The sequence below is a fragment of the Diabrotica virgifera genome, chromosome 4 (assembly GCF_917563875.1).
Source record: "Diabrotica virgifera virgifera chromosome 4, PGI_DIABVI_V3a".
Lineage (NCBI taxonomy): Eukaryota > Metazoa > Arthropoda > Insecta > Coleoptera > Chrysomelidae > Diabrotica > Diabrotica virgifera.
The window spans coordinates 3,998,891-4,021,267 of record NC_065446.1 but is presented as its reverse complement, the minus strand read 5'-3'; the positions used below and the strand labels follow the sequence as shown (position 1 = coordinate 4,021,267).

At 33.9% G+C, this 22,377-nt stretch overlaps 1 protein-coding gene across 1 annotated transcript in view; it reads right to left on the bottom strand.

Annotated features, from left to right (window-relative positions):
• The window catches only part of LOC126882885 (gastrin/cholecystokinin type B receptor), a 457,238-nt gene that overhangs the window by 169,589 nt on the left and 265,272 nt on the right, over positions 1–22,377 (bottom strand). The window contains exons 4-5 of the mRNA XM_050647949.1: positions 18,318–18,476; positions 1,273–1,599 (exon numbers count right to left, since the gene is read on the bottom strand). Coding sequence (XP_050503906.1) covers positions 1,273–1,599; positions 18,318–18,476 — 486 coding nt within the window. The remainder of the gene's footprint in view (positions 1–1,272; positions 1,600–18,317; positions 18,477–22,377) is intronic.

Below are 22,377 nucleotides of genomic sequence, written 5' to 3'. Positions count from 1 at the left end.
TATCTGCTGCTAAGTTGAAACATGATATGAGATCGTGACTAAATATTTCTTCTTCTACTGCAACGTCTGGTGGTTCCTCAAAGATGATAATGTCATTGCTAAAAGCTTCTGCAATGTTGGCATTATAAATATCATAAACCTGTAAGGGGAATATAGGGGAATTATTGTCAGTCTGTATATTATCATTTTTACTGCTTCGGTATATGTTTTATTGTCATTTAGTAAGGCCATTATTTTTTTACTTCTGCTATTCATCTGCAACAAAAAAAAATGGCATAAGCGCCAAAAATCGATCGTCATTTTTAGCTATATAAAATTGATTTGAACTATATGCTGTAATACAAAATGAATTGTTCATCACACTAGTACAAAGTTACAATAGAAAATTTTAAAATAAACTTTTTATTTGCGCAATTTTTAAATAAGAAACCTCCATAAGAATACCATTGAGGAATGGCGCTTGTGTCAACCACGATGTAAATATTTGGTTTTGGCATAAACGCCTCATAGTTTTTAGAGAATTTCAGTGTATTTACGCTTCAAAAATCAATACAAATTGAAAATATTGCAGAGGTAAGTAATACCATGTTACTTATCCATAAAGATTGCAAAAATACATACCTTTACTATTATTACTGGACCGAACTGTACACAATGATAATCTTACGGGCACTGGCGATTATGTCAATCGGTGTTCACGTCGGTGTTCACGTGCGTGACTAGACTGGCGTTTATAAAAATTTTAAACCAATATTATCCATATTTCACTTTGTCTTGGGTTATACCGCGTTTACTGTCTGGTGCGGAAATTAAATTCCTATTTTTTGGTGCAGCTAACTAAAAAGTGGCCATTTTGGCGTTTATGCCGTTTTGGCTTGGCAGCGTCGATATATTATGATAATAAAAACTATCGGTATTACGAGCGAAAAATACCAAAAATAACAAAATTCCACTCAAAAATTAGGTTGGAGAAATTGGATTCTCAAAGTTTAAAATCGGCATGTGTTAAAAAAATGCATCCTCTGGGCTTCCCATGGAGCAATTTTCTTTATTTTTTTTTGTTCCCAAGTAACTCGAGTAGAGCTACCTATCTAACGTATTATTAAATATCAAAGTTACTTTTGTTTTGTTATAATAAATTAATTTATTTGTTATAATTTTTTTTTTATTTTTTTAAACAAAGTTGAAACAAAACATTTGTTTAAGTGCAATTTTATCGAATTTGTATCTAACTGTTATTATTTCAGAGATTTAAATTAGTAACCCTCTCACCTGGTTAACTTCCATAGAATAAATAGCAAAGGGGTAGTGCATGTTGGTAAAAAGGCTATCCAGACGACAATTAAGTACAGTACATCGAAGACGGCAATATTAGCATAGGTCTCCTTAATTGACAGTCTGGCCACTTTCAAAACCATCAGAGGGAAAAGACAGATGCCGTAGAGCACTATAATAGCAACAAGAAACCTCAGCGTCCTACGCTCTTTGATAACGTTGAGGTCTGGTTCTCTAAATTCGTAAAGTGTTCTTGCGGTATCGAAGTCTCGAAAACTGCCCCGACTGTATTGACTTGATCGATCGTAGTCCGTTCTGATACTCCTAAAACAAATATTTTAATTTAGTATTATTAAAAAAATATACAGTGTGTCAATTTGAAAACATGCCACCCTCTATAATTTGGTTCCTATAGAAAATCTAAAAATATGTTAATATTATCTGATTTTTTAAGATTTTTCATTTTTGTTGTCCAAGTTTCACATCCATACAACAAAACGGACCAGACGTAGCACTTTAATACTCTTAGATGTGTGGTCAATGACAGACTTTACTGCACAATACAGAACGCCAGCTAGTACCCAGATATCTATAGTGTTCAATTAAATTAAACTAAATAATTACGCAACATTTATTTACCATTTTTGAGCAAATTTAATATACAAACACATGACAATCACATTACAAAGATACCTCCATTGTTCAGCCCTATTCTGTAACTTTTAACAAATCGAATAGAAATGACCAAGTCGAATCGTAATTACTCAAAATCGGAACGTTTGATATCTATCGCGTCATTTTCGTGTTTGGATTGGCATTCTGTAACTCACATTGTTATCAGGGTAAATCGAAATCGGCAATTTCTATTTGACGCGTTTAGGAGGTGGTGGCAACCCCGCATTGTCAAGCGAAATTAGTGTTCTGTGGCCTGTTTGTTACTGGTTCTAAATTTGAAATACGACACCGTTGCCATATCTTCAATTTTTCATACTATCACACTACATAATATAGTTGCATTTAAAAAATAGTTTTCAAATAACAGAAAAGAAAAGTTTTGAAAAGTAAACAATAAAATATTAGTGTAAATATTGGATACAAAAAGCTCAAACGATGATAAATGGTTTTAAATCAAATTTAATTAAAATTGTTATAAAAAAGAAGATAATCTGATAAATAAAAAAGATCAATGAAGATAAGATGCATGATGAAAATATTACTAATAATATACAATCTTACGATTTGATTCCAGCTAAAATAACTGATAAACAACTTTTCCCAAAAATGGCGTCTTTTCTATAATTATTTTCTTTTCTATAAGCGTTGATTGATTAAAATACAAGTAAACTGGTATAATATATTTATCAATCAACGCTATAAGTCTATCTTTATATTCTAAACGTTCTTGTACAATCTCTTCTTGTATATTATGCCATTGATTTAAATTGTACAAGAAATAAACAAATAAAGTATGGCAACACTGTGATTGGCAAACATTCAGCATTTAGATGCCAAATAAAATGAGGTTAAGTTTAATGCATACTCGTACAACATGACTAAATTAAATATACAATTCCCTAAGTAAATAACACCACAGACTAAAAAATTAAGCAAAGACAAAAGTTAAAAATGCTATAAATAATTATAAATAAGTAGTAATAAATAATTTTTAATAGATTTAAATTATAAACGTCAAAACAAAATACAATGAGCTTGCGTCAAACACAATTTCGATATCGAAATCTAATTTCGACAGTGTAAATGTTGTCGAAGTCATTACGGAGTTATGGAATACCGATTTTGACTATTTCTATTCGAGTTGGCCACTTCTATTCGATTTTCCTTACTTCTATCATCGAATTGAGTTACAGAATAGGCACGATTGCCATATTTCGTCGCTATTCACGCTGGCATCGTTTTAGGGTACCGCACCATGGTCACGCACAGAACATTGTTATTTAACATTGGTCGCGTTCACCCGATGCAAACGTTGGCAATCAGTTTGCGCTTGACAGCAAACATGTTTGGAAAGCGATCGCCATTTTTGCAATCATAAAATATTTATGCTGAACTTTGCAAACAATACAATTTAAATTGTATATTTTATAGAATATATTTATAATAATTTTGTATATAAAATAACGGGTACTGAGGACATTCAGCTACGTTATTATCTATTAAACCCATTTTCTTTTTCTTTTAATAAAAAAATAATTTCAAAAACTTATTTGTTGAGTAAATTTATTTTAGGTTACGTTCAAATCAAACAAGCAAAATGTCAAATTTTAACCTAAACAACCAACCGTTCAGCTCGCTGTCAACAAGTTTAAGGGTACGAACATGCCGAAGATACATGGACGTCTAAGCAAACCTTCATTTTTTTATGAGATCGCACATACCAAGGATGTGTCACCCGTTCACCCTCGCGACCTTACATCGCAATTTACAGCGATGTCGATGCCAAAACAGGATACGGAAAGTATCTTCGGAATGTTCTGCCCCTCATCGATGTAAACCTCGACCGTGATCGCGACCTACACCGCGCTCATCCATGTACCTTCGGCATGTTCGTACCCTAAGAATCAAAGCGCAAACAGTTGTGAATGCGTTTGCATCTGGTGAACGCAGTCATTGTTAACACTCCCAGCGGATACTGTAATTAATTTGTTAGAATACTACCAACTCATATTAATTATTTCGCGTCGCTCGATGTTTTATATTTTTGCAGTGGACTGATTTTTAGTTAATGGTTTAGTGAACTACGTTTATATATAGGTGCATTAAATGCTCTAATTGAAATTTCCTGATCGTGTATAAAATGTGAACGTGATAACCGTACATTTCTACGAATTTTGTGGCAAACATACCACTTCAGTGCCAACTCAGTAACGTTCACATACATTTTTAACAAATATTTAGCGGCAGAGGACTCGTTGGAAAACCAGAGACATTTTAAAAGCTAAACTAAATTTAAAGCATCAAATATAAATACCAGTTTAAAGAGAGAAACTGTATATTATATGAATGTCAGTGCATAAAAGTTTATAATTTTATATACGGCCCAGTAAATTAACGTAAAGTACGGCGATACCGTGTAATTTTCAGCGTCACTTTTCTTACAAAAACTTTTCTTACAAATTTATGTGAATACCATGTATTTTTTGGCGCTAAAAAACAATCTGAAATTAGATTTTACGTATCACCCATAGTTTTTTCACAATATGACTCTGGTTTATTATATCTACATTATAATAATTTGAAAAAGACAAAATACCGAAATACATTAACATGATACATTATTAGAATAAAACCTTTCATTTAATTCTTATTTTGTAATATTATAGGTCTGTGCAATCATTTCAGGTGTCAATGCTTTTGTATTTTCTTTCTCTTTTTGATGTAAAACTTCTGAAATAGCTTTTTCTCCCATGCGAGGCACTCTATCGTTCCTGATGAAGTGACCAACAGTAATCACCTATCACCTTAGTGTTTCAACGTCACTGGTATCGTTTCTCCATCACCTTGATACCCTAGTGGAATCGTTTGCCTTGTTCTTCGCTGACATCACCCAGATTTTCAGGGAAAAGTCAAGATGGTTATGAAAAAGGTGGATTTTGGGGCTCATTGACATCTCAAATCTTAAATCTTATCAAATATCTTAAAAAACTTATCTAATAAATTAGCTAATATAAGGTCGTAGTTAGGGTCTTTCACATTACCTAAAAACTTGGTTACAACTTTTTTTGAATGCAATACAAGCTTTTTTTCCCTATAGCCATCTTGGTTTTAAAGGTAATTATTATGCAACTTTAAATGTTAAATTGTGAAAGAATGGAGGGGGGGGGTGATACAGCATTTTTAATATGCTTTTCGGACTCAGCACACTAAAATACATAAGATAGAGGTAATCTTATCAAAAAAGTTTTTTCATCGTTGGCCTGTGTAATTATTAAAAAAATTAACTGTCACTGACCAATTAATAATGTAAAAAATTTACATTTTGGGGACATATCCTGTCTTTTTAAATAATGTTCTTAATATTTTTTTTAACAAATCGATGGATGCGCCGCTAGCATGCAAAAGTCATGAAACAAAAGAGTTAGAAGACTTTTTACTTTTTAAAAGACTTTTACAATTTTATTGATGATTTAAGCGACCATTTCTTTATTTTTAATTTCCGCCGCTAAATTGGGTTTATCGATTTTGCTAGTGGCAATTTTAAAGTCATTATCGAATGTCATTTAATATAACGATTGGTAAGATGTGATGGATATTTTTTATTCGATATTATACGTGAGAGAGTGAGAATAAATTGAGAATAATGCGACAATTTTTTGAAAACTTGTTGCCTGGCAATAGATACGAGAGCTCGGAAGGCTCGACTCAGGCTCGAGTGACTATAAATATTATAAAATTGTATATCTTGTCTTGTATAGGTATCTTAATAATGAGGTTTTTTGTTGTTCGAAATAACTTTTTATAGTTATTTGAAAAGTATGCAGTACAAAAAAGTATTTTTTATTAGCTCGCAAAGCGCATACTTTAATTTTAATAAACATTTAATAACAATGTTAAAACTTGTTAACGGTTATCTATACTGGCTAATATTTTTCATTAAAACTTTCGTCATTATGATGTTCTAAATAGACATTTAATCTAACATTCAGGATCATGGACGATTCACTGAAAATTAAAAAAGTTTTTTCAATATTCTCCTCATGCCTCTTGGCAGATATTTATCAAAAAAAACGAGAAAGCTAAGTATAAGTTGCAGCTTTGAGATTATACAGAGAATCCACTTTTTACAAGTTGTAAAAATTACGCCAATTTAAAGAAAAAACGACAGTAATAGAGCAATGATCTGTTTGTATATGAAACGAAAGTAATGAAGTTCCAATTACTAACTTTATCCACCTTAAACAATCTTAACACCACGTTACTTTTATCGGAATTTTAGGAATAAATTGTAATTAAAAGGAAAATATTCAAGACAATTAATGTTTAGTTTAATTAGTTATCTTATTTTATTAACAATAAGAATATTCGTGGTTATATGATTATAACAGCAAATCTACTACGATGTAAATTTAAGCTGGAGGGTCAGATAATAGAACAAGAAAGATGTAGAGAGAAGACACGTTGTTTAACCTTCCGATGACCAACCTTTTTTTGTTACACGGATGACCAACGGGGGTAAAAATGACCCCAGGTCAAATATGACCTGTAATGAATGTTTTCAGCATTTAAATCTTCATCTAATAATACATCCTCGTTTTCTGATATTATTTCATCTTCTATATCATCATAAAAATCGCTAGCAGTAACAATTTCCTGTAACTCAGCCTCAGTAAGATATTTGCGGGCCATATCTTATATGTACACAAAATACTAAGAAACTATAATAATATACGCCAAGAAATAATAATAATGACTTACTGTAGCAGACAGGAATGTCATAATTCTTACATAACAGGCACCACAATCTATAAATAGATTTTGATAACGCGCAGTGAAAAACTACTTGGAATTCCACATAATAGACGGTATTTTACTAAACATCAACTTCAGAATATATTTTTTATTTGTAAAATATAGAGAATTTTTTTTATTTCAGAATATGAGGATATCTAGAATGATCTTAAAGTCAAATAAAAAAATACTGAATTAAAAATTGAAAAAACTTTTGAATTTATTAAAGAAAAACATACGCTAGGGTCCAAATTTACCCCCCTTGGTCATCCGAAGGTTAACCCTTGCAGGATCAACCTTTTAGTAGAAACAGCGAGGACAAAGGAGGGTCAATAGATGTCCACACATAAATTAATCCAAAACGCCCTTCTTTATTTAAACTAATTTAAAAATAACACTTTTATATTATTCCTAGTAGACGTTAATGGAACAGTTAAAAGATACGAATTTATAATTTACAGTGGCGGCTCGCAATTTTTAGCATTAGGGAGGCTATACCTAACTGTAAAATATCTAGACAAATTTGCACTAGCAAAAAAAATTCCGCCAAAAAAATCTAATTTAAGGCCCCATTTTTTGACCATTTTTTATTCACATTTTATAATATCATCATAATTCATAATTTCATAATATCATAACATTTTAAAAATAGTTAGTCAAATTGTAAAAGTGTAATACCAAAGTTTGTATCGTTTATTTGTTAACAATTATATCTCTATAAGTAGATATGCATATCAAAATAAATACAGATTTGAACTTTTGCAGTCCATACAGGTTGAAGGTTCACATTTTTTAAGATACTCAACTGAATTTTTGAAGTTATACTTCTTTACGATCGAGGGTTAAATTTTATACTTGCCTGGCGCATGCGCAGACAGACAGTATGTAGTTCGTTGCTAATCTTTCAAACTATACCTGTATTAGCGCAAATAAGTCATTAAAAGAATGTATTAGTGTTTTTAATAAATGTATTATTTATTATAATTTTTGTGTCTTTTGATTTGTCTTCCTCGGGACTAAAATATTTTTTTTTTTTTTTTTTATTTAAAACACTTATACCACATCAACCACGCAGGGTTATTAGTGGGATTACAAACACAATATTTTTCATATGAATTACATTAAATACTATAATAAAATTTTATGTCCTTTAAATAATTCAATACATTTAAATTTTTGTCCGTCAGGATGGATTTGAGGTTGTCTGGAATTCCATGTATTCTTCTTTCATTTTGGAAACAAGGGCAGTCAAGTAGGAAGTGTTTCACTGTTAATGAAGTGGAGCAGTTGTTGCAAATAGGCGGTGGATCTTTACTGATAAGAAATTTGTGTGTTACAGCTGTATGACCAATTCTTAAACGGTTGATGATCACTTGTTCTCGTCTACTGGTGGGGTTAATTCATACAGCTGTTGTTCACCTGTGGGCATATTGGGATTAATTTGTTTTCAGAATTTTCCCAGTAATTTTGCCAAGTGTTGTTGCAGTGAATTTTAATTAGATATTTCATATCACTGTAAGGATACGTTGTAATTTTTGTAGTATCTTCTAAGTTGATTCGGCTTGTAGTTGCTAGTTGATCTGCTTTTTCATTTCCCGAGATTCCAGTGTGCGATGGCACCCAAATGAAGGCTATGTCTTTTCCCATCGAATGTAATATTTCTAATTCATTTTTTACTGCTTGTGTAATGGGATTTGTTGTATAAATTTGCTTCAATTTCAATAATGCATTAAGTGAATCTGTAATGATGACGCACTTCATCGTGTTACTCGATTTGAGAAAAGTTAAGGCATTCAATATAGCTGTGGTCTCGCCTGTGAGTATACTACACGTTGTAGGTAACTGAGTGCTGTTGGAGTTTTCATCAGAATAGTACGCAGCAGCATGTCCATCAGGGGTTTTAGAGGCGTCTGTAAATATGTGTAAGTGATTGGGGTAATAGGATATGATTTCTGCAAAAACATTTTTAATTATTGAGAAGTTTGTATTTGATTTGGGGTACTTTCTTAGTGTTAGGTCAATGGTCAAAGGGTGGGTTGTCCATGGAGGAGAGACTGCATTTGTATATAACAATAAATTAAGTTGATCCATGTTGAAATTTGTGGCTTTTATTCTTTCTATTAGAGGTATACAGTTTGTTGATTTTTTAAAAGAGAGGATGCCAGGTTGGAAAATTTGAGAGAAAAGAGGATGTTGTTTTTGGATTGAAATTTTGGCAATGTAGTTTAGTGATAATTGTTGTCGTCTTATGGTCAGAGGAGGCTCCTTAGCTAGAACTTGTAGGCTATTAGTGGGACTAGTTCTAAATGCACCTAGTGCCAGTCTCAAAGCTGTAGATTGAATGCTATTGAGTTTTTTTAGAGTAGTTTTGCTTGCGGCGTTATAACATATGCAGCCGTAATCTAGTTTACTTCTTATGAGTGATTTATATAAGTTTATTAATATTTTAGTATCTGCGCCCCAAACTTTATTAGACAGAATTTTGAGTATATTTAACCTAGATTGACAGGAATGTTGTAGTTTGTTTATATGTGAGTTCCAATTTAAGGTTCTGGTAAAAGTTAGACCTAGAAAATTAACTTCTTCTGATTGTTTTATAAAAAATATTTTATAATAATAGTAAGTATACTTACTTTAAATTTGTCAGTATATATGAGAAATCTTGTAAGCTGTCAAAGCAAAGGGGGTTTAGCTCGGTGGTAGCGCGTTCGACCGGAGATCGAGAGGTCCCTGGTTCAATTCCGTGTGTTATCTAACTTTTTTTTTATTTTTAGTATTGTTTTAGTAAACATTTTTGGAAAGTAGTAAGTAAAAATTAGTTTAATCTTTAAATATAAATAACTTGTTGAAAGTATATTTATTTCGTCGAAATCATATAATAGAAGTATAACTTCTTACGTGCGTACAAAGTACACACATTCTTTTTTTTAATTCTAAAAGCGGCCTACTGCGAATCCAAAAACACGGTAAATTACCGATATTTTGCTTTGCATCACAGATATAGGAAAAAGTTATTTCAACAAGTTGTTTCAAATATTATTCTAAACCCACATACCAAAATTCATCACAAAATTCGCACTTTTAGTTTTTTCATTATTTGTAGTCAGCATCCTAAAATTGCAGAGGAGGCTGCTGGCCGCCCTTACCCAATCTCCGGGCAGCGTGTGCGTTAGACTATAAGTGCCGGCGCAAATTGAACCTAAGCTAGCACAGCCTGGCACCGGCGGGACGGGTGACCTGTGTAGTTATTTTTCTAGCGCACCGCATATTGTTCACAACAAAACCCAACCGTTGGCTGTCTCTGCAACGAATAGAGGGACGGGCAAAATCAGTGCGGACGTGTAACGGTTACTTTTGATACCGGGTCTCAGTGGTAGATACTGAGTACAAAATACTGATTACAAAATACTGATGTATCTGTATCTGATGTGTTTCATAGATTATAACAAGGCCTTTGATAAAGTGCGGCATGATCATCTAATCAGACTCCTGGCAGAAAAGAATTTAGATAAACGAGGTATCCGACTAATAGCAAATATGTACTATAATCAGAAAGCAGTAGTGAGAGTAGAGAATAATACCACTGAAGATATTGAAATAAAGCGAGGTGTGAGACAAGGGTGTATACTGTCACCAACCCTGTTTAATCTCTATTTCGAAGACGTAATGAATAGAACACTCTCTGAGCAATCCATAGGTATTAAAATAAATGGTGTTAGATTAAACAATCCGAGATTTGCCGACGACACCGTTTTGATAGAAACACTTGAAGAGCTACAGACATTGATGAATAAGATAGCAGCGACTGCAGCGAAGAATATGGACTATCTTTGAACATAAAGAAAACTAAATTTATGGTAATATCGAAATCAACACGAAATGTCCAAAATTTATATTTACACAATGAAATTATCGATCAAGTTAGCAAATACAAATATTTAGGCACTTTTATAAATGAAGACAACGATAGCTCAGCAGAAATCAAAATAAGAATAGAAAAAGCCAGATCCATGTTCACTAAAATGAAGAGAGTGTTCTGTGGAAGATTTGAGCCTTGAAATGAAACTTCGCCTGATGAGATGTTACGTACTTTTTGTGCTGTTCTACGGAATGGAGTCAAGGACGCTGAAAAAGATTGATACCTAAAAATTAGAGGCATTTGAACTGTGGATGTATCGCAGAATCTTGAGAATATCATGGACGGAGAGAGTCACAAACGTCGAGGTCTTGAGAAGAATGAATAAAGAAAAGGAAGCTTTGAGATGATGTTTAAGAAAAATTCTAATCCTAAAATCCTAATAACTAGGACTGTGGACAATAGATTTCTACTTCCTCTTGTAATTTGCATCTCATTTGTACCTTGTAAAACTTTAAATGCCTACGTTTTCTCAACAATTAACAAATTTGCTTTTATGTACGTCAGTGTTCCGAAAGGTGCGAACTTTGCTAAAAACTAATTATTTTATCAGCCGATGCCGATACTATTATTATAAACAACACTGATTTTGATTTGATTGTCGTTGCAAAAACTGCTTACCTATTACATATATTTATATCTCGTCTACATATTTTGTTTTTAAGCATGAACAAGCCCGGTATGATGACACATTTTATTTGAGGATATGCGATATTCACAAATGTGCTTAACTGTTTTTAGTAATGAATCATTTTTAATGATAATGTTGTGTAGATTTAAGAAATGAATGATATTTACAAAATTTTTATACCTACAGAAAAGGGATTACGCCATCATTTGTGACATTGTATTTCTAGGCCTGGATCCAGTGTACCAACAAAAAGTTGATTAATAGCAAGCTGAAAATTTGTTAATAGCTTAACGGTGTCTCGTCAGACAAACTTTGATGTACGGGAACACTGAAACAGGGGAAGTTTTAATTGTGGAACAGGTTAAAAATTTGGAACGTCATACTACGAAAACGTCCCATGTATTTTGTCGGACAGAACTTCCAATTGATTTGTTACCCTTTCATTAAACTCTCATGCAAAAATCAGACTGGTAATTCCGAACGAGTTCTATTAGCTTCTCTACGTCCATCTCGAAACCAAAACCACATCTGAGAATTGAGTCACGCGTCCCATGACACCAGAAAACTGTGTTTCGATGACAAACGTTCGCATGTGTAGACCTGGCACTGTATTCACTGATATAGGATGCGCAGAACTCTCTACGCACCCCGCCGGTGCCAGGTTGTGTTCGCTTAGGATCAATTTGCGCCGGCACTAATGCAGCTCTAGGGAGACCGGGTCTCCGTAAACGCTGCTGGGCTGCGCGGAGCATTAGCAAGTGAGATTTTCCGGCCAGCAGCCTCCGCTCCAGTTTTAGGATCCTGACTACAAATAATGAAAAAACTAAAAGTGCGAATTTTGTGATGAAATATGGGGAGGCTAAGCCTCCCTTGCCTCCTATGACCAGCCGCCACAGATAATTTACCTGGAGTCTTTGGCTTCAGTGGAATTGGCATCATCGTGGGATAAAGAACCATTTTTGACTTCTTGCTGTGCTAGAGGAGGCAATGACATGTAGGGAGGCATCCAGTGATGCACCCCTTTTTTAAAACTTAACCTACAACACTGACTATTTCTGACATAAACTTATACATACACATTAATTTAGTACCTATTGTTCACTTAACTCTAACGGAACTTTTCGTTTTAACCTACGAACAGTACGCGGTTTATTCACTAAATTTTTTGCTAACACGTTTGGATGCACTTTAAGTTTCTCTGTATGTTTTTTCGCGCACTTTTTGATGTCATCTTTGACGTATGGTAGTCCGGCGTCCCGATGGATGGCTTCATTGGTTATGAACCATGGAACTCCTAGTATTAACCTCAATATTTTGGACTGAAATATTTGTATGATTTCAATGTTGGAATGTGCAGCGGTTCCCCATAATTCTATCCCATAAGTCCACACTGGTTTTAGGATGGATTTGTAGATTAATATTTTATTTTCAGTTGATAGTTTTGTTTTTTTGCCCAACAGCCAATATATGGTTCTTAACTTATGACCCAGTTGTTTTCGCTTAGTAAATATATGCTTCCTCCAGTTTAATCTTCTGTCCAAGTACATACCTAGATATTTGACTTCATCCCCTTGTGGGATTCCTTTACCGTTTAAGTATACAGCCGGACATGTTTCTCTACGCGTGGTAAATGTTAGGTGTAGCGATTTGTTTTCATTAATTTTGTCTCTCCATTTTGTCATCCATTGTTGAATTTTATTTAGATTATTTTGTAAGATTTCTGAGGCTATTTTGGGATTTTTGTTTGATGATAGTATTGCCGTATCATCCGCAAATGTGGCTGTAGTGATATGTGTAACTGTCGGTAAGTCAGCAGTGAATATAAGGTATAATATAGGTCCTAGTACACTTCCTTGGGGCACCCCAGCGAGAATTTGTTGTATGTTTGTGTATTCATTCTCATACTTTACCTGGAAGTTTCTGTTGGTGATATATGACTTTAAGAGTATATAGTAATTTGTAGGTAAATTCTGTTTTAGTTTACATAATAGGCCTTTATGCCAGACTTTATCAAATGCCTGACTTACGTCCAGAAATACCGCCGAGCAGTACCTATTATTTTCAAAGTCCTCGTTGATTCTCTCTACAATTCTATGTACCTGTTGTATTGTTGAATGTTGTTTTATAAACCCAAATTGGTGTTGTGGTATTAGTTTTTTGTTTTCTAGTATAGGCATTAGCTTAGTAAGTGTCAGCTTTTCAAAAACTTTGGATACCACTGGAAGAAGACTAATAGGACGGTAGGACTGTACACTTTCTGGTTCTTTTCCTGGCTTTAGTATCATTGTTATTTGTGCTAGTTTCCATTGTGATGGGAAATGACCTAGTCTCATTATAGAGTTAAATAACTGTGTCAGAAATTGGAAGCCTTTCTCTGGGAGTTGCTGAAGAATTTTTCCTGTAATCAGGTCGTATCCTGGAGCCTTTTTTGGATCGATGTTGTGTTGTATAATATTTTTTACCTCATTTTTTGTGAATCTTTTTTCAGGGAGTTCTAGTTGATACGGTTTTGTGAGTATCGAAATAATTTCTTCTTCAGTTTGTAGTGAGTAAGTTCCCTCATCTGGTGTAAAGACTTTTTTTAAGGTGTGTCGCAAATGTTTCGGCCTTTTCTCGAGGACTTCTCGCCCATTGTCCTGTTTGCGTTCTTAGTGGTGGGACTGTATATTTCTGCCTTCGTAGAGTCCTTGTAGCCTTCCATAACGAGTAGTCAGTGGCTTGAATTGCATCTAGTTTTTGTAGGTATTCCTGAAAGCTTGCATTTTTTTCTGCTCTTATCAATTTTTTTAGGTCTTTTTGTGCTTTATTGAGGTTTGTTTTACTTTGAGATGATCTTGATAATTGCCATTGTTTTCTGAGTCTTCTTTTCTCAATTATTTTTTCATGTATTGTATTGGAACAGTGTTTGTTCATATGTCGATTTGTAGGTAATGGTGTTGAGTTCCATGCTGCTTCCTGTAAAACTGTGTTAAAATGTTCTACTGCTTGTTCGATTTGTTTATCGGTCTTTAGTGGGATGTCTAAATTGATTTGATTATTTACTTGATATCTAAAATAACTCCAATTTGTTTTGTTGTGTAATGTACAGCTCCTTTCTATTTTTGTTATGTTTTTGCTTACAGTTATGATAACAGGTGAATGGTCAGAGGTTAAATCGTAACAAGACTTTGGTTTAAAGTATTTTTCATTTATTCCTCTCACTATAGCAAAATCGAGGAGATCTGGAATTTTCGCAGAGTCTGTAGGCCAGTATGTTGGCTCCCTTGTGGTTACTATGTTCAGATTATCTATTAGTATTTCTTTTTGTAGTTCACGGCCTTTGGTATTAATAAGTCTAGATCCCCACATTAGATGTTTTGAATTGTAGTCTCCGCCACAAATAAACCTAGGTCCAAGTGTATCAAAAAAGGTTTTAAATTCTGGTTGTTTAATTGAATGTTTTGGTGGACAATATATAGCTGAAAAAGTTATAGGTCCTGTCCAGTCTTCTACAACTACATTTGTGGCCTGAATATGTGCTTTTTGATAGTGAGTTGTCTGGTAATGTTTGATGTTGTTTCTTATAATGATTTCTGTCCCACCATGTGCAGTTCCATCTGGATGTGTTGTGTGACATATTTTATAGTTGTGAAATTTTATGAAACTTTTTTTCGTGAAGTGTGTTTCTGAAATCAGTATTATGTCTAATTGGTGATTAACTATAAATGCATGCAACTCATGTTTGTGTTGTGTCAAGCCATTAGCATTCCATATGGCAAATTTTAGTGTATTAGCCATTTGAGACAAGTGTTGTTAATAAGTTTAGCATGGTGCTCATTTGTTCCATAAGCCCTTTCATCATATTCTTTAACTCCTGCATGTCATTTGCCTGAGTGACCATTGTAATATCTTGTTGGTTGGTATTTACCATTTGAGCATATGTAGGTTTTTGTGTTGTACTTATATTTGTTGTAGCCACTGGTAGCTGTTGGTTTTGTAGTTGATTCGGTGACTCTTTCTTTCTTAAGGTTGGAAATCTTGCTTCTTGCAGTTGTTTATGTACACTGCATCCTCTGTAATTCGCTGGGTGGTTATTACCGCAAAGTACACATTTTACTAGATCAGATCTAATTTTGTTAGGGCAATCAGCTGTTTTGTGATTTAGAGCACATTTTGCACACCTGTATTGATGATAGCAGAAATTTTTTGTGTGACCATATATTTGACATCTAGTACATTGTACTAATTCTCTTTTTAGCCTTGGGGCTTCGACATCAATTTTTGCGTTGAGTAAATATTCCATCTTATAAATTTCTTTATTATTTTCTTGTATTTTTAAGTCCACAAAAAATAGTGGTAGGGGTTTTTTTGTAATTCTTTGTAGTATATTCGTTATTTGTAGAACTATATGTCCTTGGCTCTCTATTTCTTTTTTGATTTCTTGTATATTCACTGTAGGATGAAGATGGCGAATCACTACTCTAAAGGGTTTATCTTGCTTCTTACGATATGTATGATATTCGGTTTTTTTCTCATCAAGTGCTTTTATTATACTGTCGTATATTTCAATTGTTTGGGCCTGTACCTTGACTTGTTCTTCATTCAACACTGATTAAATGTTTATCTTTGGCTATAGTGTTTAGTAGTTCGTTTAATGGTTGGATGTTTTTAACACCGGCAATAAATATTGGTGGGGGCTTCTCTTCCTGTTTTTTTTCCTCTTCAGCATCTGCTTCTTGTGTCTCTTCATTAATTAATACATTAAATTTATTTGCTGTTGGTGTGTTGAGCAAGTAGTTATCTATTTTGGTTTGTTTAAGTTTGGAATGTTGTTCTGGACTGGTTCTCCCACGTTTTTTATTTGGAACTATTTGCCATTCTTCATCATTTGCTTTGGATGTGGTTGGGGGTTGATATTGTGGTAATGTACTTTGGACGGAATACTGGTATTGAGGTTGATATAACTGCATTGGCTGGTTTGGCTGGCTTGGAGCGAAATTATTAATTATATAAAATATACTTTATTTTTATTATTTAATTTGTTTTGAAATAATTAATTTGGTTGATTTAAATATATAAAATCTGTTTTGTATCACTACACCAGATTTATTTTTAATATTTCAAGTCTATTAAGGTATAATTAGCTTTAAATTGTAAATTGATAACAGTAATTGTTTTATCTACAACCGTCCTCGATCAAGTTTGGACGACTACTAATGAAACAATATGGGGAAGTAAAAATATAAGAAAAGAAATGAAGGGCAGAATTTATAAAACAGTCATCAGACGAATAATGAAATACTTTGCAGAAATATGACCTAACACGCACAGGACAAAACGATTGCTATAAACAGGAGAAATGAAAACCCTTTGAAATAGTATAAAGTATATAGTATACAGTGACAATTAGCGGAATTTTTGTGACTATAAATAATAATAGCTATATTAGTAGTGCTATAAAAAGTGAGGGCAAAGGTGAGTGTAGATGTAAAAATCACTAATAGTAAGTAAATTTTTTTGTTTTTATTAAAATGATTGTGCAAAAGAATTGCATCTGACGGGTTGACCTTATGGCTTGCGATAACAGTTAATGACAACTGACAGCTGATAATAATTTCTCCCAATAAACAAAACGCAGGTCCGGTTTACATACAAATAAATGAGCTGAGACTTCTGACACATGAATAATATCCAACCCCATACACCAAGGGGAAGCAAGAGGGAAAGAACCGGCGACAATACATCTCCGGGGGAACAACACGTATTTCAAAAAAGTAAAATAATTGCTAGATCACCCCAAGGAGAAAGAACGCCTAACCAAACCGAAATAATTAATATGGAAGGAATAAAGGAAATGTTGCTTGAATTTAATAAAACTCTTAAAGAGGATATGGCAGAAACAAAACAAGACATTAAAAATGATAGTAAGGAAATCCTAGAGGATATAAAGGACACGAAAAAAGAGATACAGAAAAGCAAAGAAGAAATGGGATCTATGGTGGAAGAGATCACCCAAGTAAAGGAGTATTTTTACTTTTACCAATTATCAAAGTCATTTATTTTTTCTCATTTAAATTTGCATACAAAATTACGGTCACTCTGGGTTAACATTTGCAGCTTCTCCAGAAACTGCTCTAAATTGAATGTTATGTCTTATGCAAAACTTGTCAACCATTGTAAGCTTTAAAATACAAATTGAGTTCTTTCGCCCCCTCTAAAGTTTTTTCTTTTAAAAATGAATAACCATTTTCAATTTCGTTGTAAAACGAAAATACAGCCGCATCATATTCTAGTCCAATTAGAGAGTGCAGCAAGCACCTCTACCGGTTTCGAAACTTATTAGTCTCTTATCAGGAGGCACATATGCTGCTCTCTATGATCCAATCAAAACAAACCCCGGCGTGCAGTCACGGATTTAACGAACGAAATGGCATAGATGCCCTAGAGGCAACTGCTAGTAAAAGACTAAGTTTTCAATCCAATGGCATATAAAACAATATAATGTTATTCTACATCCCACCAGACTGAAAACAATGGGAACCTTCTCTGGTTACACCTCCGAGGCTTCTACAATTTGCAAGCCATAACGGATGCTGAGACTAAGGAAGATGAGGGAATTTTACAATTTGTAAATGTACATGTAAATAAAAAATGAATAACCATTTTCAATTTCGTGGCAAAACGAAAATACAGCCGCATCATATGCGGCCTCCTGATGAGAGACTAATAAGTTTCGAAACCGGTAGAGGTGCTTGCTGCACCCTCTGATTGGACTAGAAGTGATGACTTAATCTTTAAATCGCCTTTACCTGACTATTCGTCGTTGGCAGGCAAAATTACAATAATTTCTTAAAAAAACTAAAGGCAAATTTTGTCCGGAGTCGTTGTGAAGAGGTGTCCATTAACATAAGTTTTACTGTAGATATAACTATTCGCCAGACTGTTACGTAAAGTTTAAAATAATCTTTTATACGCAACATAAGTTCAGTTCCGGTTAATAGCTAGCTGGCACGTATACTCGTAACTATATTAACAAAATTTATTACTCACTGCACTTCAGTCGATGCAGTCGGCAGCCCGTCCTGGATCCGAGCCTTTGTTTCTTTGGCTCTCGCTTCGAATTTTATTGCCGCCGTAGGATTTTGTCTGGACAGTTCTCTTGACACTCGGATGAAAAAGCATAGAATGGCTGTTAGAGGGGCAGCGTACCTAAAACAAATTCAAATCGAACGGTTAGATTAACATAAAGGCTAAAATGTCAGCAGTTTAAAGACTTTTATTATTATCAGTGGCGAATCCAGAGGGGTGGGGGTCACGGGGTCATGAACCCCAAACGAAAATAAATATCAATTCAAAAATCCTAAAAACCAGAAAAACCGAGAGCTATCAAACAAAAAAATTAGGCATATCCAAAAAATAATTGAAAACCCACATATCCTAGAGGTGGTAAGACTAAGTGACCTTGCATCAAAGAAAAATAATTTAATCACCCTCAACATCCATGATCCGTCCTAACAAAAATTTCTTGATCCGCCACTGATTATTGCAATGATGAAGCTTCACTGGGGTACATAGACCTGGAATAAAAGTAGTGTAATTTTCATCTCCCTGTATATAGCCAAAGTTTGTAAATAATATGATTTAGCCGTAAGCAGTGTTTTCGTGGAAAGAGAAAAACGTTAGTGATAAAGATTCTACGTACGGATTTATGCAATTCAAAAAATGAACTAAATTACGGTCGGGTTTAGAAAGTTAATGTGCCGCTTTGGAATAGACAATGTTTTGAACGTTTCCATATGATTTCCTAGAAAGAAATCGACGATAAACAATTTTATTTAGTTTTAGAATATAGGGTTTTTTCTAGGACATAAGAAAACATTTTAATTTTAATATCTCTTGGAAATTTGACAAGACAGAAAATTTGTATACAAGACTATTTGTTTTTAAGAAATGAAAGTAGGGATGTAATGTGTAGAGAGAATGCTTGTGATTGGCGAAGCGATGGATGGAGGGAGAACAGAGTGGTTGAGTCTCAGATTGATGAAGGAAAAATATTTACTGTGTAATTAAGATCGGAAGGGAACTATCCAGTTCGAAAAATATTAATTTGTGTAAAGTGGTGAATTTGGTGGCAGTGTAAGCAGATTCCTGTTGAGACGAAATCGTGATCGAGTCGAGAAGTACAATCTCCTCGTGTCCGAAGAGATTCCAGGTTTCTGTCTGGAACGAGTAGCCGGTTTGTATCAATTTTGCACAAGATATCGAGCTGAGAGGAAAAATCTTGGAATTATAAAGATTGATATTGTTTGTATCGAGTCGGAGACTAAATGGAGAAGAGATTTCGAGCGAGTGCTGTTTTTTGTTTGTGAAACAGTTTGGAAGAGACAGACCATAGCATGTGTGGGAGAACCGAGGACAACACAATCAATGAGAAGAAGTAAAGAAGATAAAAAGGTTAGTCAGTTTATTTGTGAAAAAAAGATAGTTGTTGTATATTACATACCACATTTTTTTTTATTAGAAATAACCCGCATTAACCATAAAAGGTTATTAGCGGTGGTACAATGGTATTAATTTGATACAAAATATAAACTATTTTCCAAAGTTTTTTTTTTACAGAGTTTTTACAAAGTTGATTTTAATTTATGGTTGTTCTGAAACGTAGTACTCATATTTGGTTATATAATTTAGTTTCCTTTAAAAACCTAATGATTTTATCACAATCCGCACTGTTTAACGCACACTTTATATCACATGGTAGTCCAGTCCAGCTTGTCTTTGCAGATGATATAATGGACAGTCTATAACAATGTGACCTACAGTTATATTGGCGTCACAGGCGTAGCACATTTATTGATTTTTTTTTAATTGAGGTATTCTTGGGAAACATCTGTATCTTCGGAGTTATCACCTTCAGTTTTATCTAGATTTAGTTGACGACGCATTTTCTTCCTTATTCGTGTAATTCTAGAACAAAAACTAACCATTTTAAGATGTTATAATTAAAAAGAAAGAAGACGGTTATAAGAAATAGTGGAAATAGTGTATACCAAAATCCAACCTATACTGACAGACATTAACACGATGATTCACATCATCATTCTGCATAATAATATTGGGTTATCAAAACCCTAATTACAAGATTTGTTTCCAATAAAAAAGTGTTTACTTTTACTTATCCGTATAAACATGATTAATGAAATTAACAATGTCAAAAGGAGAAACAGAATGCATAGAACTAAAAGGAGGAATCCGCCAAGGAGACTCGCTCAGCCCATTGTTGTTCAATGTGGTGATGAATCAAATAATTCACGAAGTAAGCGCATAAAATCACAATATACTATGCCAATGATGCAGAACTAATTGCTGATAACGAGGATGGCCTACAAAGGCAGCTCCACACATGAATATAAGAACAGAGACCACAAGGCAAGCATCAAAAGCAGCAAGAGTAAGTGGTTGCCTCCGACAAACCATATGGAGAATCAAATATCTAACCACCGAAAGCAAAATGAAAGTATACAAGATAACTGTAAGATCAATTCTAACATATGCAGCGGAGACAAGAACCGATACAAGAAAGATGAAACAACAAATCAACAATATCGAAATGAAAGTATTAAGATCAATAGCGGACATATTATTAAGATACAGACAAAGCAATAGAAGTATACGGAAACAATCCAAAATTCAAAATATTAACAGGTGGATAAAAATAAGAAAAAACACTGAAACAAACATGTAAACCGAATGGGACCGGATAGATTAGCGAACATCTGTAAAAACAACAGGGCGTATAGCATACTTGTTGGAAGGCCGCCGAAAAGGTGGAAAGACAATGTATAGTCAACAACAACTGAAACAGAATAAGAGGCAAAAAACAGGAGAATCTTAGTCGCACGAAGAAGAAGAAGAAGTTTAAACAAGTAAAGAGCTACCTCGTATAACAAGAGGGAATAACTTAATAATGGCAACAAAAATACCTCTTTGAAAGGAAAGCAATGGAAAAGAGAAATGTAAACTACTTTTTTGTATCAATTAGAGGTAAATACAATTCCCTATTCTACAATAAACAACATCTACCGAAGGGGATCAACATTTATAAAGCATCCTTGAAAGCTTAAAATAAGCCAAAAATAACGACCGTATTGATGTTTTTAAAATGCAAACAATGTAACATCTTAATATACAACAAAGACTTTAATACTAAAAACTCTTTAAATCATTGAAGGAATTTAACTTAAAGCAGCCATAAAACTTTATTTCATTTCGACATGAACAATGAACAACTCTTTGACAAAGGCAATGAATAGACTAGGCACACCTGCGGTAATATGCAGATAGATAAGGGCATCCGTGGAAAATTGGATAGCAATATTAACTCTGGAAAAACCAACCATCAAGGAGAGAGCAGGTGGAGGCTGTTCACGAGGAGGAGTTTGTCACCTCTATTTTATAGAACCTAGAACAACCTTCTCAAAAATCTGTCTGCACAAGACTTTGTTTCAAACAAATAATAGTTTTATGCTGGTTTAACATTCGACAGGATTTGTGTGACAACATTCCCCTAGATGAGGCATGTTGTTACAGTAATTCGGGCAAATTGTCACAGTATTACAAAAATAAAGTAAACAAGAAATAAAACGTTTTTATTCAAAGAAGAACTCACAAACTTAGAAAGACCTACATATCGTCCCCAGAGTCACAATTGTAGCACACATAAAATTGGTTTCCACTAGTGCAGTCTGTATCTGTCCATTGTTTGCATGCTGTACATTGGATCTAACTTTTAATAGAAGCACTATAAACTTAAGAAGTAAGTATAATTTCTTACGTCAATATGTGTTAAACCAAAGTACATATCAGAAGCTTTTTTCAAATATTTTTCTAGTTCGATTTCTTCCCTCTCACAGAACAAGAGTCGAGATTTTTTGCATCCCATTTGGACAGTTCTGTTGGTCTCTGGCATTCTTTTGAGAAATCTTGCTAAACTCCGATAATGTATAACAAAATCTCGTGTAGCTTTCCTAATAGATACTATATGTTCCTCATTTCTTACAGCTTCTGCTGCTCTCAAGAAAACATCCAAAGGTGGAGTAACTCGATGGGT